Source organism: Limanda limanda, chromosome 5, assembly GCF_963576545.1.
Source record: "Limanda limanda chromosome 5, fLimLim1.1, whole genome shotgun sequence".
In the NCBI taxonomy this organism is placed as follows: Eukaryota; Metazoa; Chordata; class Actinopteri; order Pleuronectiformes; family Pleuronectidae; genus Limanda; species Limanda limanda.
The window spans coordinates 20,720,131-20,737,680 of NC_083640.1; the positions used below are offsets into that span (position 1 = coordinate 20,720,131).

The 17,550-nt window shown below is 43.2% G+C and overlaps 2 protein-coding genes across 2 annotated transcripts; both read left to right on the forward strand.

Annotated features, from left to right (window-relative positions):
* The first annotated feature begins 426 nt into the window (after nucleotides 1–426).
* Nucleotides 427–7,949, forward strand: zgc:152830 (uncharacterized protein LOC767682 homolog). The gene is made up of 16 exons (XM_061070915.1): nucleotides 427–541; nucleotides 2,255–2,296; nucleotides 2,387–2,477; nucleotides 3,532–3,680; nucleotides 3,764–3,872; nucleotides 4,460–4,587; nucleotides 4,673–4,772; nucleotides 4,928–5,003; nucleotides 5,111–5,196; nucleotides 5,450–5,554; nucleotides 5,808–5,883; nucleotides 5,998–6,116; nucleotides 6,788–6,871; nucleotides 6,991–7,048; nucleotides 7,173–7,354; nucleotides 7,441–7,949. Exons 1-16 carry the CDS (start codon nucleotides 531–533, stop codon nucleotides 7,573–7,575), a joined length of 1,551 nt encoding a protein of 516 aa, XP_060926898.1. The 5' UTR covers nucleotides 427–530; the 3' UTR covers nucleotides 7,576–7,949.
* Nucleotides 7,950–9,134: 1,185 nt separating this feature from the next.
* On the forward strand, nucleotides 9,135–12,546 carry pcna (proliferating cell nuclear antigen). Its single transcript, XM_061071216.1, has 6 exons — nucleotides 9,135–9,559; nucleotides 10,706–10,803; nucleotides 10,896–10,963; nucleotides 11,058–11,252; nucleotides 11,772–11,895; nucleotides 12,006–12,546. The coding sequence occupies exons 1-6, from the start codon at nucleotides 9,339–9,341 to the stop codon at nucleotides 12,080–12,082; spliced, it is 783 nt and encodes a 260-aa protein (XP_060927199.1). The 5' UTR covers nucleotides 9,135–9,338; the 3' UTR covers nucleotides 12,083–12,546.
* Nucleotides 12,547–17,550: the final 5,004 nt, after the last annotated feature.

Consider the following 17,550-nt stretch of genomic DNA (forward strand, 5'->3'; position numbering starts at 1 on the left):
TGAATTACGATGATAACATGATATTCCTGACCTAATGGGACTCAAATTGTGATATGTAATGAAACCATGTGAGAATCAATTGATGAAACAACCAACAACTCATAGAAATCTTAAACAAATCTACAGTCATCTATATCATTTGCACAATCTTAAATTTGATATTACCGAGTTGTGGAGTTAAGAGTCCTTGTTAAACTTAGTGGTTTAGAGCTAAAGAAAAACAGGAAATGTATGTATGATTATGTAAATGTAGGATACAAATACTTCCAAACTATAACCAACTAAATTTCTTGCATAAATGTACTGTGTTGCTGTAAACCACTCATCACCTGATCTTATTATACACACACAAATACCTTTAAATCTGAATTTCACGCTTTGGGTGTTAGTAATCACGAGCCGGGAGGAGGCCGTGAAGGCAGCACGAGTGGGACAGAACGTGTCATGTGATCAACCGGAGCAGGATCCCCGGTCACCGGCTGTGTTCCGCCTCTTTCCCTTGCAGCCACCGGAGGAGAAGGAGGAACACGATGTGCACCCGGTGAGAACGACCTCCTTCTGGGGCTTTGAACGCCTCTTTGCTCCTCAGCTTCTTTCCTCTTGCAGCTTCTCTCAGGAGTCAAGCTCCAGCAGCAGCAGCAGATTTCTCTTTGTGTTTTATTTATTCATGTCATTTAACTGATTGGGCGTCATGTGTGTTATTCAGTCACATGATCTCATTCATCTCCCGCGAGGAAACATCTCACTGACCTTTGCACTTTGTCACGTTTCTACTCTCTGGTGTTCAGCTCACGTTCATCCCGCTTTGTTATCACACGATATGTCCCTTTGTGTTGTTCTTTGTTGTGTGTTTTGCACAATGTGCTGTTGTGCAGCTGCTGTAGTAGCACTTGCTGGCCCCAGGACAGTTTTCCCAAGGGGACAATATCAGTATATTTGATATGATATTGCAACAGAGGTGGATTAGGTTTCTGGTAAAAGAGCTTCTACTCTCATTTCTATTTCGCTTTCATTTCACTTACTCATCTGCTCATTGTTTTCTCATGTGATGTCAGAATAATATACAAAGTGTTAGAAAACCTGTTAAATGGACCTCGTTTGCTATTTGCTCGTTTGCTATTTGCTCTTCACATCAACCCCCACTGCAGCATGTGTGAGTTGCTCCATGTAAAGATCACACTCGGTAAGTCTTGACTTCTGCGGTGTGAAAAGAAATGAACCTTTTGCCCTCTCAGATTGAAGCAGATCTCAAAGGCAGTGGTGTATAAAGTACTTGAAAGCCATACTTGAGTAAAAGTACAGATATCTTACTTGAAAGTGACTCCGGTAAAAGTAAAAGTCACCCTCAGAAAATGACTTGAGTAAAAGTCTTAGAGTCGCTCATATTAAATGTACTTAAGTATCAAAAGTACCTGGTATTGAAATGTACTTAAGTATCAAAAGTAAAAGTACAAGTACCAAAATTAAAAGTGCTAAGTGCTTTTTATAGTAGGCCTATACAGACACAAAACAACCCACTTGCTGCTTCGAGCTATGTATTTATGTGCAGATGTTGACACGAAGCAGGAAAGGGAAAACAAATGTGAATCGAAAAAGGAATACCTTCAAAGAATAATGTAAAATCACCTAATAAAAGCCCTCAAAACGCAAATTCATTTGGCTGAATAATAATCCTTACAATTTCAATAGGGCCTCATGTCTGTCAGTGCCTGTCAGTGCTCGGGCCCTCATAATAAAGACTGAATCGAGCTCCTGCAGGAGCGAGAGAGCGAGAGAGAGGTGCGCCTTGCATAAAGGTGCACGTTCCGCCAACCTCCGCTGCTCAAGTAACGAGCCAGTTTTGAGAATGTAAGAAGTAGAAAGTACAGATATTTGTGCTCAAATGTAGCAAGTAAAAGTAAAAAGTCGTCAGGAAAATAAATACTCAATAAAGTACAGATATGTGAAAAATCTACTTAAGTACAGTAACAAAGTATTTCTACTTAGCTAAAGAGACACTTAGCTAAAGAGAAGCAGCTCCAGCCGTCACATTAGTGCGTGTGATTCATGTTCAATAATATATTATGGCCCTCGAAGGATGTTGTAACAAAGTATTTCTACTTTGTTACTTCCCACCACTGCTCAAAGGTCTTGCAGGTTTCCACTCTGAGCATTATAAAGTGTAATTGCACCGTTCTGTCTGAGATAGCTTATCAAACAATGCTGACGCTGCATGTGAGGAAATGACTTGTTCTCTGTGTTTCTCTCTCTCCAGCGTCCAGCCTGTTGAGTGGACCAGCGACCTCAAAAACCAGAAGTAAGCATGTGTTTCCTGTTTGTCTGCGAGAGCAAGCAGTGCATCCTAGCGTGCAGCTGTGTGAGATGACGGTGTTCCCTTCTTTTCTAGTTTTGACGGCGTCGTCTTGGTGACGCAGAGCCATGACACTTTGCCCTCGGAGCTCGAGTGTCTGAAAGCTCCTCTGCTGGACTACAGCTCCGTGAGTGTCTCCTCTTCCACCTGCTGCAGCACAGCAACCTCAGGAAAACTGCATTGTCTTTTACACTCTGACACAAATTCCATATAATACACACATCCCTGCTTGTAATGGCACTACCAAGAACAACATAAACATAACACAAAATCCTCATGTATGTCTGAGTAGCTTAATTAATCCTGTGTCTTTGTGAAAATTGATGAATTTGCTGCAAATGATGTTTGACACATCAGATATGTCAAATGTCAACTTTAAGAATAAGGAGATGTGATGTAAGTTGGCTGCTGTTTGGTGGGATGGAAGACATTTCATTTAGTAAGTGTTTCAAGATCAAGGTTCAAAATGTAGTCAAATCAGTAAATTTGGTCTAACTCAGTTAACTCGGGCTAGTTTCAGATTCCCTACGACAGCCGGGGTGGGTAAGAGAGTCTGATTCGGTCTAAGATCAAATAAAATAACATCAACGTGGACTAACATGTTCCCTTCAGGCTGGTCTCTTCTGTCACGTCACACTCAGTCAAACAGCTAATGGAATATGGTGCTTTCCAAGAGAAATGGATAAGAGATTCTTTGTCCACAACCAGTGCAGAGAATTCGAGTGTCTGGCCATCACTCAGATGAAAAATCATTACAGCTGAAAACATGCAGCTAAACCGGATCCGTGTCCAGAAAAATGCTCTTAGATAAGTTATGGCTTTTCAGAAGAGTTAAGTTCCCGACGAGGAATTTTCACCAGATCGTACTCTGACATAGACAACGTTATACAGTTAAGTTTTGTAGTGTTGTGACAACTTGCTGCTGTGAGCCAATCTTTATAAAACTGTTTGAAGACTCACTGACCCAAACCTGAAAAACTGCTGCAAATAGCATCATCATCCTTACCATCGGACATCAGACACTTAGCTAAAGAGAAGCAGCTCCAGCCGTCACATTAGTGCGTGTGATTCATGTTCAATAATATATTATGGCCCTCGAAGGATGTTGTAAAAAAAAAAAAAGAAATGGCCCTTGATAGTAAAAATATAAAAACATGTATATGGTGTTGTGATGCTTCCAGGTGGACAGCGGTCTGGGAGAGGAGGTGGTCATCCTCAAGGTCCCTGGTCTCCCTGGTAACCGGCTGGTGTTTGCCAGCACCGGCCCGGTGAACCGTGACTACGATGATGTCAGGCGCTTCAGTGACGCAGCCGTGAATGGCATCAAGCGGTCAGTTGATGGACGCTGAAGAACAGAACTGGGATTAAACTCCAGGTTTCTTTCCTGTTTCACTCATCTGTGTTTCCTTCCAGGGCCTTGAAAGCAGGCATGCAGCGCCCCCTGCTGGTTTGCCCGCCACACAAGGACTATAAGAACAGCACCCTGGTGGCTGCCCTCGGGGCCCTTCATGGTCTGTACATGGTGAGAAAAGATTCTGTTCACACTTGGTACTCTACGGCCCTTGGTTGATGCCATTACAGGGGAAACTTGGGATAATTGCACTGATGTACATTTCGTTTCCCTGTCATGAGAAGTTCTGCTGAGTCAGGGCAACAGCTGTGTAATGTCCTCTGTTGTCAGGAGTTTGAACAATTAGGGCATTGATCAGTTTATTCATATCTCGGCCTTCAACTTTGACCATTTCAAAAACTGTCTCGAGTCCGATAAGTAAATAGCAGCACAAAACTTTATCTCTGCTCCAAGGGCACAATCCCTCGTGAACCTCTCACTGCAGGCGTTTGACAACATGTGGTGGTGGAATGGAGTTTATTTAAGATGATTCAGCTGGAGAAGATTTGTTGCATGTTTTGTTCAAGGTCCACGCTTGAGGCAAAGCACCAGCTGTTTACCACAGGCAATGTTTCCAGGTGTAAAGGCAAATTCTTATATTTCTGTTGAGCAATTATCACAGTTCCCAGGAAAGTCAAATCGGATCATAGGTGTGAAATATTGTAAAACTCAACACAATCTGCATGTTTGAAAGCCTCTTGTGTCTTGTCTACAAACAGCCGATTGAAGTGCGGGAGGGGAATGTGAAATCCTCTGACTGCAAGGTGTGTGTCCTGGGGCTGTGGGCCTCAGATGAGGCTGAGGGCCGGAGGCTGGTGCAGTTGGCTGATGCCCTGGAGAGCGGGAGGTGAGTCGCTCCCTTCATCTCATTTCCTGCTGAGACTCTCTCACCCACTGCTCATTCACCTGCCGGCCTGTTTTCCACTCCTCAGGTTGGCATGTCGCGACATCGGTGGCTCCGACCCCGAGCGCATGGCCGCCCCTCGCGTGGCCGATTACGTCCAAGAGCTTTTCAAAGACAGCCCCGTGAAGGTAAGAGATATTCCAGCACATGTGCTGACAGAATAACCTGTTTTTTCTAGGAACCAGGAAAATGTTAAATTCCTGTCTCCGTCCAGGACAGTTTGTTTCTTCAGTGACACTTAAATCCACTGGTTAAAGTGTGTGATGTGTTTCTTCCCCTTCAGGTGGACGTGGTGAGCGACCTGAAGGTTCTGGAGAAAGAGTATCCCTGCCTGGCTGCCGTCAACCGCTGTGCCAGCAGTACGGGAGCATGTTCTGTTCTCGTCACATATCACCGTGGCTCTGGACACTGATTTCCAGGAATGTGAATGTTTTGCATACTTGTTCATAGCATCCTCCTCTTCCAGGTGTCCCCCGTCACCAGGGCAGAGTGATCAAGCTGCAGTACTGTGGAGAGGGACCCATCCAGAAGACGCTCATGTTGGTGGGAAAGGTGAGAGCGACATCAGAGGAGTGCTCGTGTGTCAGTTGAGGGCCAGTTTTCTTGGTGCTGTTAACTTGTCTTCACTTGTTAGCAGAGGCTAGTTTGGCTAGATAACCTTTATTGGCCCAAATTTGGGAAGTAGAAACTATCTGCGGCGCTCTTTTTCACAAAAACAATTTCTGTTTAATTGATTATGTATTTGATAATAAATACCATGTACTGTACCTACATGTCACTGAGTTGTTTGTTGTGGCGTTTCCAGGGCATCACTTACGACACTGGAGGAGCTGACATCAAGGCCGGTGGCCACATGGCCGGGATGCACAGGGACAAGTGTGGAGCTGCTGCTGTTGCTGGCTTCTTCCAGGTAAATGAACTCAGTAAAGAAACCTCAGGGCGCTTTCACTGAGCCGATAAAGAAGCTCAACTGTCACCGAGTCAGGAATCAGCTCCCAGAGGCTCAGACCTGGATGCTGCTAAGTCATGTTGACCAGAGAACATCATTTACTTCTTGTTTGGGAAACGTTACTGATATTTAGTTCCAGATAAAGGCTGATGTATGCTCAGTGTTGTGTTTATCTTTGTAAGTTACAAATCGTAAGCGTTATTTACTTCTCTAGATCTTGGCGAAGCTGAAGCCTAAACATCTGAAGGTTATCGGCTCGATGGCCATGGTGAGGAACAGTGTGGGTTCAGGTCAGTTCAACCTGCTCATTACTCATGTTCCTGGTTTTTCCGTCGCTCAGTGAGATCTGTGCTGTAGCTCTTTCTCCCTCAGGTCACTGAATGTGTGTGTGTGTCTTTTCTCAGACTGCTATGTGGCCGATGAACTGGTGGTTTCCCGTGCGGGTCGTAGGGTGAGAGTGGGAAACACAGACGCTGAGGGTCGTATGGTGATGGTCGACCTGCTCTGTGAGATGAAGGAGAAGGTCAGAACATCGCACCACAATTACTTCTCAACTAGTTTCTACACTCGGTGATATTTCCTGGACTATTTTTATGACAAAGTCACAACAATATCCAGTGACCACGTTAACTACACGCCTTATTTAGATTCTTTAGAGATTATGTACATAGCACATTTAATACTCATAGAGATTACTGCACACGCAGTATTTTTTTTAAACAAAATAAATGTAACTCCTTGTAACACAGAAATGTCCAGTGTATTTTAAGAAGTCTAACAAAAAGAATCCATGTCAATTTTAAGATTGTTATGTTGTATATTCCATAGGTATTTGCTCAAATATTGATTTATAACATTGTAGAATAATTCTCAGCCCTTTTGGGTGACAATCAGTAAATGAAGTTGAACTGTGTAAGTGAGAGTTAAACACTGAGGTTCACTGTCAACATGAACATTTATTGTTAAGTTTATGGAAACACAACCACAGAACTGAAACCTCCCACCTCCACCTTTCAACACTTTTCAGTCAAACTTAAATTCATCCTGAAAGTCTCCTTCTCCATATTTGTATAAGTGTTGTTTCATCTTTTTCAAGTCATCAGATCTACTGAACTCGAGTCACAAGCAAAGATAATTTCAAACCAGTGATCGAGACCTGATTTCTTCTTCTGATCATGTGCTGTGTTCCTGCAGGCGGTTCGCGAGACTGCTCCTCAGCTCTTTACTATCGCCACTCTGACGGGTCACGCCATCAGAGCCATGGGGCCCAACTACTCTGTGAGTTGTGTTCAAACGTGCACCAAGCTGTGATTTACGCAGACGAGTGGATATTTCAACATTAATCATTTGAATGTAGAAAACGTGCGTTGAGTTCAATTTAGAATTTCTCCATGTAGATCATCATGGATAACGGACCGGCCCATCGCAATGGGAACGCTGCTCAGTGGCAGAAAGGTGAGTGGGAAAGTTCATGTTTGGGAACTAAATATTTACCACAGTTGTCCAGCAGATGTCGCAATTGTAACTGTATCAAATGCTTTACTGAATCCCCCCTGGTCTTTGTTCTGTCTTCGTTCAGCTGGAGAGAAGTTGGGCGACGTGTTTGAGATGTCCAGCATCAGACGAGAGGACTACGACTTCCACAAGGGCAAGTCTGAATATGAGGATATCCTGCAATGCAACAACTTGCCGTCCACCCTTACACCTCGAGGACATCAGACCCCGGCAGCCTTCCTCATCATGGCCTCTGGGCTCGACAAGGTGCTCACACTTGTATATTTACTTATAAATGTAACATGGAAGAAGAACAGTCATTAACTTCTGTCAATCCGGACTTTTCTCCGCAGTTTGGTGTGGACTCGAACACTCCTCTGCCCTATTCCCACGTTGACATCGCCGGATCCAGTGGTCCTTTCCCCGGCGTCCCGACCGGAGCCCCCATCCTCGCCATGGCAACCAACTACATCCTGTCTGGTCTCTAAACTGATAACCCACGTACAAGAAAGACTTCGGTCTCTGCTCTCACTCCAAACACAAATCTGTAACCGCCCAAATACAAACAAACCAGTGACCTGTAATGTGCAGTATTTCATGGCTAATACCTCAGATTGTTTTTCTGCACCAGTGTCTTCTGTTTTCTAAGATCATGTGACCTTTGTCTGCAACACGTGTAAAATGTCCCTGTTCTGAATTGGCCTGAATCCATTTATACTCAGGGGTTTAATGGCAGTGTGACGATATCATCCTTTTTTATGTGCATCTGTATGTGTGCGACAGACCTTGGCCATGGTTGTGTGCTGAATGACGCTGTGTGACAGAGAACTCCTCCTTGACCAATAAAACTAATCAGAGCTCATGGTTTTCTGTCCATACAATTTATTCTCACACTGGCTTTAATGTTTATTTAGTTAATAAAGGGAATCAGAGCAGTTCCAGTTGACAGAGGAACAGAAGAGGCGCCATGGTAACAGCTTGTGTAAGACTTCAAGTACATTAAACCATCCAAGTACACACATTATTATTTAGTTATGTTAAAGTTTGACATCTTGTACTTTGAGAGTTTCCACATGAGACAATATTCTACATTCCACTCTAATCTGTTTGTGTGACTAGCTCTACTTACTAGTTACTTCAGAGATCAATAGTTAATTTTAACATTGTTATTTTTTTAAATGATGGTGCCTAAAATTCTGTTAAGTTCAATGTGTATTGTTATGACTGATTCACCCGACTGCCCTCCTTCATTAAACTGTACTTAATACACATGACACTGGGAGGTTCTCTTCCCAGCTCTCCTTCCTCTTCTCCGATCAAAGAAAGGAATATCTCTTCAATACATGTTACTGACTCGATTATGATGTTGGATGAGATTGGGATCATAATGGTGGATTCTGTATCGTGTTGGCATCTGATAGTGGTAGTCGACCACGATGAGGTGGAGGCTGATGGTGGATCCTGATGGCAGCAGTGGACCATGACTGTGCACTATAGTCAAAATGAGTCACGAATAAATTCACTGCAGTGAGATGAAAGCTTTGCCACCAGAACTACTACAAAGCTGTCACTGTAAAGGAGTTTGTGCCAATGGAAATGTTGACAATACAATATTTGAAGTATAAGGTGTATATTATACATAATTTATAATATAATAGGCATATTATACAAATAATATACATACATAATACAGATTTAAAGGTAAATAACTGAAGCACTAATACAAAGTTGTGTATTAGACTAACATAGCCTGTAGAATGATGGTGTATATTTATCCAAAAGTTAAAACACTATTGAGTTGTGCTTTATGTGGAATTAAAGGTCTTTCAAATCTTACAATGAGTTTTGCGTGGGTACAGAGTGATGCCTTTAAAGACGTATTTCCATAATTGGTTATTATTGCTGTATGGAGACTATCAGTTCAGAGTCGTGTCCTCTCCATCATGGCTGAAATCCACGCCCGTCTTATTTAGCGCTCAGGGGGACAGAACCAGGAAGTGGAAATGACGGAACCACGAAGCGGAAATGACGCAACCAGTCCGAATCATTAAAACCGGACGTTAGCGCGCGCTTGCAGCTCAAACCTTTGCAGTGAGAGTGTGTTTGTGTGTCTGTCTCGTGCTCCTCTGACAACACAAAGGCTGAACTCCCTCCACACACACTGTACTCTCACCCACGTTCCTCCGCGAGCAGCCACCCCCTCTCTTCGTGAGTACTCTACCCGGAGAAGCAGCACCGCCACACGGGAACCATGTTCGAGGCTCGCCTGGTGCAGGGCTCCATCCTGAAGAAGGTTCTGGAGGCTCTGAAGGACCTGATCACCGAGGCCTGCTGGGACGTCAGCTCGTCCGGCATCTCCCTGCAGAGCATGGACTCGTCCCATGTGTCCCTGGTGCAGCTCACACTGCGGCACGACGGCTTCGACTCGTACCGCTGCGACAGGAACCTGGCGATGGGGGTGAACCTCAGCAGGTGCTGCTCACACACACACACACACACACCGACTCACAACACACACACACACACAGCGACTCACACACACAGTTCTGCTTCTTTCTCCCTCCCGGATAACACGTCGCGGTCACCGGGGAGATTTAGATGAAGGATCCACCGACTCTTAAAGTTTGACAGCTCGAGTTGTTAAAGTTATGTTGTTTAATTCGTTATAAAGTAGGTTTTAGTGCGTGAACACAACGTGGTGACGGGAACACACGACGCAGCTGTGGATCTGTTACCAGCCGGTGTTAAGAAGTCGGTGTTTAATGTGTGCAGAGGGAAAGATGGTGAGGAGAAAAAGAAAGGAGGAGGAAGCCATCTTGGCTCTTGCCCGGACATGTCTGTGTAGTTAACTCTTCACCGTCACTTCTCTAACGCACAGATTCATACGCGTGGATTCTGCTGATGTGTCTCACTGTCTCATTGTTCACCAGGCAAACTGCCACTTGTGTTTTTAAAATGCACACTTGGCGCAGTTCTAAAAGACATCTGCTGCTTTATGAATACGTAATGACGTCATTTGAGCGCCAATTCCTCTACAGGCAGGGTTGGCGGGAATTGTTGTTTAACCCGGGAACTTCCACTTCCGGCCACTGCCTCCTCATCCCGGCTCACGTGACACTTCGATTATGATCAGATGTTTGTAATGTCGTAAATATGAATTTAATTAATAAGTTGATCGGCACAAGATGATGCTTTGAAATGTGGGTCATGCGTGAAGTTCTCACAATGCATTTCCCTTTTTTTAATGAAGATACTATATTTTTTACATGTTTGTTTCCAAACCAAATGTTCACCGAGCTCAGTTTACATAATGTTGAAGGTAATTTTTTTTTCAAGCAAGTCATTGACCATGATTATGACAAGTCTGTTTTTTATGATTAATCTTTAACTCTGTAAAATTTCAGCATAAGTCAATCGTACAGACCATCTTTCTAGTCCCCCGAGCTGTGTGAAATTTTAGACCTTTAAATTAGAAAGTTGGCACATAGAAGCAAAATGTATAGTTGCTTATAAGGCGCTGAGTCATTCCCCACTTGTCTCGTGTATTGATTTCTCATTTAGAATTCACTGCCTTCCAAAGCATCTTGAGTTTGACCTTTTTTCTTCAATCCCATCCAGTATGTCCAAGATCCTGAAGTGCGCTGGAAACGAGGACATCATCACCCTGCGAGCAGAAGACAATGCAGACACACTCGCACTCGTGTTTGAGACACTCAGTAAGTTTCTGACTTGTTATGATCAGCCGCAGCTTTAAAATGATCTCCCCGGATCTTCAGCATTGTCTTACTTGCCTCTCGTCATCTTGCAGACCAGGAGAAAGTCTCAGATTACGAGATGAAGTTGATGGACCTGGATGTGGAGCAGCTGGGTATTCCAGTAAGTAATCTGTCGTCAGTCCTTCTCCGCTTGTGTCCGACATGTTTCTGAGGCACACAGTTCCTGACCCTTTCCCGACCATCTCTTCCTCCAGGAGCAGGAGTACAGCTGCGTGGTGAAGATGCCCTCCGGGGAGTTCGCCAGAATCTGCAGAGATCTCTCCCAGATCGGAGACGCCGTCATGATCTCCTGCGCCAAGGATGGAGTCAAGTTCTCCGCCTCAGGAGAGCTGGGAACAGGAAACGTCAAACTGTCCCAGACCAGCAACGTAGACAAAGAGGATGAAGCGGTGAGCATGAACTTAAGAGTTTAAAGACAACAGAATATTTAGTTTATTCCAAGCAAAAAAGTGAATTGCTGATGTGTGAATTTGTATTCACTCACCAAGTTTAAAAGTACAATTCACAAGTAGTATAAAACTTCAGAGGCAGCTGGTTCTTTCCATCGACTTAATTGAATACAATAAGATTATTATGTCATTGATTCAAAATGATTTTATTTAAAAGATTTATCACCGATTTTAATTTATGTCTGTTTGTCCCCAGAACCAAAGATTAAGATCTTTAGTTTCGAACTGGAAAAAAAATAATTTAGTCAAATGTCATCAACATTAATCTGCAACTGTTGGTTATCATTCATTAGTTCTGATGTGGACAGACTGAATGTGTATTTCGAAAACAACAGTAACTCTACTGGAACGTAAGCTTAGACATTGATAATGATTCTAATTATTCATCGTCCCTTTCTGCTTGCACTGTTGTGATGACTCATGTTCTGGTTCTGACCGTTTCCCTCCTCCTGTCTGCAGGTGACCATCGAGATGAACGAGCCCGTGCAGCTGATCTTTGCCCTCAACTACCTGAACTTCTTCACCAAGGCCACGCCGCTGTCCAAGACCGTGACCCTCAGCATGTCCGCGGACATCCCCCTGGGTGAGTGCCTCCGACGGGCTTCTTGCATCACTCGCTTCATTTGGATTCTCATCATGATCGCAGAAGTTGTCGTGGCCCTTGTATGATTATCATCTTTTTCTCTCCTACAGTGGTGGAGTACAAGATTGCCGACATGGGACATGTCAAATACTACCTGGCACCGAAGATCGATGAAGAGGCTTCATAGGTTGTTTCTACAAGCCCTAGAAAAGGAGAATAGAATAAAGCGGGTGACTGGGACTTGTCCTGTGTGACTGAAGGGCTCCGTGATCACATGGTGGTGGCGGGTGACTAAGATTAATGAGATTCACAGCGGGAGGTTTAATGTCAACCTTTCTATAAACCGTCAGCTGTCCACTGTATGAATGATGTCATCTGTGACGTGATGCAGCGTCAGTTCTTTGATTCTGAAGACGTGTTCAGAGCCACTGGCTGTTTTCTTTCCACACTGCCCCGGTGTAAATTCAGCACTCGTTCACCCTCTGTCTAATTTTGCCCGATTTGGAAAAGCAGATTTCACATATCCCATTTTTCCTTGTAGATAACGCATTTGTAAATACTTTCTGTGGTTTCGCATTGTCGAGTCAACCCCAAATGTTTTTGTATTCATTGATTCAGTCAAAATAAATGATTCAAGCTGTTTCCAATTTATCTTTGTGTTTTGAAATCGTTTCCAAATATGGTTATGGAGATGGGTCCTACAGCTGTTACCAGATGAGACCAGCAGGTGGTGCTCTTTCTTTACTCTAGCAGAGAATAAATACTCCTCAACTGTCAGGTTCGGTTTGAGGAATAAATCTGAGAAATTTACTGATTTCAGTTTAACAGATGAAAATAGAAGTGGATTTATTTCTGGAAAGCACTCGACATCACATTGATAATCTCTTTATAGTTACACAACCATAATCTAGGGTCTAGGACATTTCATTTGCTGCTGACTCAGTTATTCAACCACATGAGGATTTGGAGATTTGACATTTCTCCGAATTCAGTTTTACACAACAGTTTTATTACAGAATCTGAGAGTCGGGCAGTTTCAGGTCACGCAGTGTGTGTCTGCCGGAGGTAATGTGCAGTCAGACAGTTTTAATCCTCACGAAGCTTTAATCTGACACATCTGGCTCTCGTCTGAATATAACTTCTACACGCTGCAAAATAATGTGACTTAAGTAGAAACCAGCTGGAACTATATAATACCATGACAGTGGTGCCATATAACCAAGTAAATTTACTCCAGTTGTACAAATTTGACATACAGTATGTACTTTATTATTTTATATTCGTGCCACTTTAAATATCTACTGCACCACAGTTTATAATGCTGCACTTTGTTTAGATGATCTCCCCCCAATAACAACAATGGTGCAATGAGTTATGATCTGCAATTACATTTTAAAGCATTATTTAGGATAACAATTAGTACATTTTATTGAAGTAAAAGATATATAAAGCAATTAAGAGGCCATTAGCAGTCAAAAGTAAATGTTTTACTGTTTCAATCTGTGAGAATTCAACCAACATGTTTTAATTAATGAGTTTAGGGGTGTTGATGGATGGATGGATGGATAGATAGATAGATAGATAGATAGATAGCCAGCCCTTGCACAGAAAAGCACAAAAGTTCTTAGTTTGTCTATTCTTTGCTACTGTAAGATCACGGTTATTTAAAATGTCCGTTTCTCTGGAAGACTGAACCTTGATGGGAATTCAAAGGACTCATTTGAAGGTAACCAAACACAATAAAAACGAAGTTTCAGGTGATAAAACCCTTAATTTGTACGTTGTGTACGAGAAAGTTACAGTTGTTGCAGGAATAACTTTACTCTGATAACTTTAACACAACATGTAGGATACAGTTGTGTATGTTTGGGACCCACAGCCAGTGTAGCCTACTTATATTTATTTACTTTTATTTTCCGTTTTTTATTTCATGAAATCAGGAACATCACACTCATTTTTATTCTCACAACAAAATATGGACAAAATATTAGACTTTATTAAAACAGAAGTTCTTCTCATCTTTCTTTTTCTTTCTCTTTCTTATTCAGATAAGATTAGATCAACTCTATTGGGCCCACGCCGAGGAAACACAATTGTTACTGCAGTGGATATTAAACTAAGTAGACACAATGACAAGAGAAAATAGGTACAGTTAAGTAATAGGATATACAAAATATAACGCTATGTACATACACCTTTCACTACAGACAGAATATTATTCAAGAGAAGTAGTAAAACAAAATGCAATAGCACAGTGTAATTATAATTACACAGATGTGAATATAATGATATAAATATATAAGCGGGTATATGAAGAGCCATTTTCTCTTTGTCGAAAATGTGCCTGGTCTGATTGACTGGAGAATAAAAGCCTTCTGAGGAAGAGCCGGCGCAGCATCGACACAGCAGATTATAACTTTCAGTAGATTGCCTGCCAGTGTAATCCCAGACTCCTGTGGAGTGACAGAATTCATCTGCTGAAAGGGCAGGACTCTCCCGAGCTGAAACCACGCTGCGGGAAAAGAGGATTTTATTTGTTTATTCATTTATTTTATGGATTTATTTATGCCAGAGACATTTTGACACTATAATAATTCATGTCTGTTCAGGATGTCTAAATATACACCAGCTCTCGGCAGCTTTCTCCCCTGTGCTGAATTATTTCTGAAAACCTTTGAGGGAAAATGTAGTCATCATATTTTATTCTCTGAAACACAATGTACCCGATAAGAGAGGAAGAGTTTGTCCTTAGATAGAGAACGGAGAAAAAAGATGGGACTGTCATTTTCGGAGGTGACCGATAAAGCAAAACGGCGACGCAGGAATTTAAGATGTCTCAATATTTAATTAACCACTGCCACCCGGGTTAAGATTAATTACTTCCTGGAACAGAGCTTAGAGGATTCTGCTTGATTGGGGTGTCCGCTTCCAAATTGGCCCCGATTTCCGACGGCGATATTAGACTTCTTAATGACAAATCACGTCAGATAATTAATATGACTTTTATTAACAGTTGCAGAAGTTCCAAGTCAGATAATACAGTCGGCCTTGATGTAGATGGTAGAAGCCACCGTCAAGTTTTATTCACTCAGGATATTATTTAGTTTTGTTGTTTCACGTTAAAGTCTGGAATTTACCTGTTCATAATGATGGACAAAATGACAGCACCCCCAAAAAGTGAGGCCAAATCATTTTGATCGCCCCCTGGTGGCTGGCTGCGGTGTTGATCGTGAACCTGGCCTCTTTCATGTTAGTTGATGGACCAAACAAAAAAGTCAGAATACAAAAGATTCAAAGATGTTTCCTGTCATTTTCTGTAGCTCTAGTCACAAGGATGTTTCTTCACGTGTTCCTTTTCCCAGTAAGTTTGGTTTTATTTATGATATAAGACTGACCGCTGATGTTGACTGGTCTGAAAACCACCCAGACTCTGGCTCCAAATGAAATGAAATGAATTCCATTTAATCGATAGGAAAACTAACAATTGTCAGTATGTAGTGAGGGGTGTGTACTGGAGCAGTGGGTGTTTGAGTATTGGCAGGAGAACAGTGGAGTTACTTTTGGGCAGAGCCACACTCGCTCTTCCTTCTTATTTCCTCTCTTTCATATTTACTGTACAGACATGAGAGTGGTATCAGTCTTGTACTCACCAAAGGCAGGAGAGCTGTTTTACATTTTTAATGACCGATACTGGGATAGCACCTGTAGCAGTGAAGCTTTGATAGTGATTTTATTGATTTGGTTAATTAGGAACAGATTCCTCGAAGCCCTGTTTGCACCCACACGTCCTCACCGGATCTAATTCATGAAGACGTCTTGATGACTCATTTGTTGAGATTTCTTTTCAAAGCCCTGTTCTGCATGGAGAAATGTTAACAGTCGTCACATCCAACCTCACACTAAAGGCTGTGGTTAAGCGTCGTCCAGTGGGTTAAATAATCACCATCTTTCACACAAGTATGCTAGTAGAAAACCTGGGAGGTCATCGGTTATCGTCGAATGACAAATTAGCCTCTGGGGGGGTAACAGTCAATATTTGCTAGCTTCTGGTGTAGACGGCAGAAATCTGGGCCGAGACTCTGTCTTCTGTTCCCTCTAGTTTCTTTTATCACTGGAGTCTTCCTCACGAAACACAGACAGTGATTCTGTTTTTCGGTGTTGAAGTTACTCTCCATTAACAGCTCTTAGCATATGAATGCAGATCAGTTGAAAACCTCCTTAAACAGACTGTGTACCTATAAGAAAACAAATGTATTTCATTCCCTTATTGTTAATGCGTACTTGATGTACTTATGGTTTGGATGTGCCCAGTTCTATAGTGAGCCTGAGCTCCACAGTGTTCAGATGAATCCCTCCGACTCCCTCCCTCTCTGTCTGGCCTTTAAATTGCTTACCGGAGGCTGGGGCTCTCGGCCAGGGAGATAAGGGGAATACGGATGAAACTCTCTCTGGCTGGCTGTCTATCTCACTCTTTCTCTGCGAGGCAGGGGGAGTCTGCCGAGAGCTGTACATATACTGAGACAGAGGAGAGAGGGAGAGAGAGGGATGGATTGGGGGGGGTTGTACTCGCTCATCCCTCGGGTCAGTGGAGCCGTGGAGATGCTGGCGACATCCTTTCAAACCCATTTCAAACAGCCACCGGCCTCGACGGCAGCAGAAGGAACCGCTTGTAGATTACAAATGTCAAAACAAAGTGTATTTCTGCTCCGAGACGACGTGGACGTACAGCACAGATGCTTCTGTTGCTTCTCCTCTACTGTACACATGCCCGTTGGTGTGGTCTCGTCCCCTGGTGTCATTGGGTCAGGTCCTGGAGGAATCGACTCTCAGACCTGACTCTCTCTTACATAAGCCCTCTGTGCTCGGTTGTCTCTCCACCAGAGCAGGTCGCATGGATTATTGATGCCAGCGCAGAGTGAGCGAGGCCGCACATGGCAAGGACACAGCACTCAGGTCACTCCTCTGACTGCTTCACATGTCATTCTCTCTGCTGCACACATGTAGGTGTTGTGTGAGGATGACGGTGGGGGTTTCCTCCTCCAAATGCCACCACTTCACTTTTTTTGTGCCCACAACCATAGCTCTATGCCCACATTACATTCACAACACCCTCCTCTTCCTCCTCCTCCTCCTCCTCCTCCTCCTCCTCCTCCTCCTCCTCCTCCTCCTCCTCCTCCTCCTCCTCCTCCTCCCCGATCTTTGATTTTACCCTGCGTGCCTCCCAGTCGACACACATGTATTTCTGACTACGCTGCGTGTGTGGAAGTCGTCCCTGCATGGTTTAGCATATTAATGGGCTGTCCTCTTTGTCCCTGTTTTCTGTCAATCAGGTTCCACAGCAGCGAGGAAGAGGGTGATGCAGATCGGGAGGAAGAGGGGAGGGAGGTGCAGGAGGTGCAGGAGCGCGGTGTAGCTTGGGAGACACAGGTGTGTAATTGGCACAAGTGGGAAAAGAAGAATCAATATGGTTGTGGGTTGTTTTTTTGTGCAATTGACACCAAACCCATTTACAGAAAAATATGAAAAACCCTGTTGGTCTCTCCCTGAATCCATAAAGTATTAAGTCTCAAGTTTCATTCCACCATTTGGAAATGTAAAGATTATTTTAAATGTGGTTTCCAAGAGGGGTTGTAGGGCTTTGTTGGAGGTGTACAT

What these genes read in the sequence shown, in the direction of transcription:
- zgc:152830 (XM_061070915.1), top strand. An exon ending in AGCGACCTCAAAAACCAGAA is followed by an intron (nt 2,297 to 2,386) that starts GTAAGCATGTGT and finishes CTTCTTTTCTAG; the next exon opens with TTTTGACGGCGTCGTCTTGG. An exon ending in CTGTTGCTGGCTTCTTCCAG is followed by an intron (nt 5,555 to 5,807) that starts GTAAATGAACTC and finishes TTACTTCTCTAG; the next exon opens with ATCTTGGCGAAGCTGAAGCC.
- pcna (XM_061071216.1), top strand. Translation starts at nt 9,339, where the DNA reads ATGTTCGAGGCTCGCCTGGTGCAGGGCTCCATCCTGAAGAAGGTTCTG. An exon ending in ACTCGTGTTTGAGACACTCA is followed by an intron (nt 10,804 to 10,895) that starts GTAAGTTTCTGA and finishes GTCATCTTGCAG; the next exon opens with ACCAGGAGAAAGTCTCAGAT. An exon ending in TGGAGCAGCTGGGTATTCCA is followed by an intron (nt 10,964 to 11,057) that starts GTAAGTAATCTG and finishes CTCTTCCTCCAG; the next exon opens with GAGCAGGAGTACAGCTGCGT.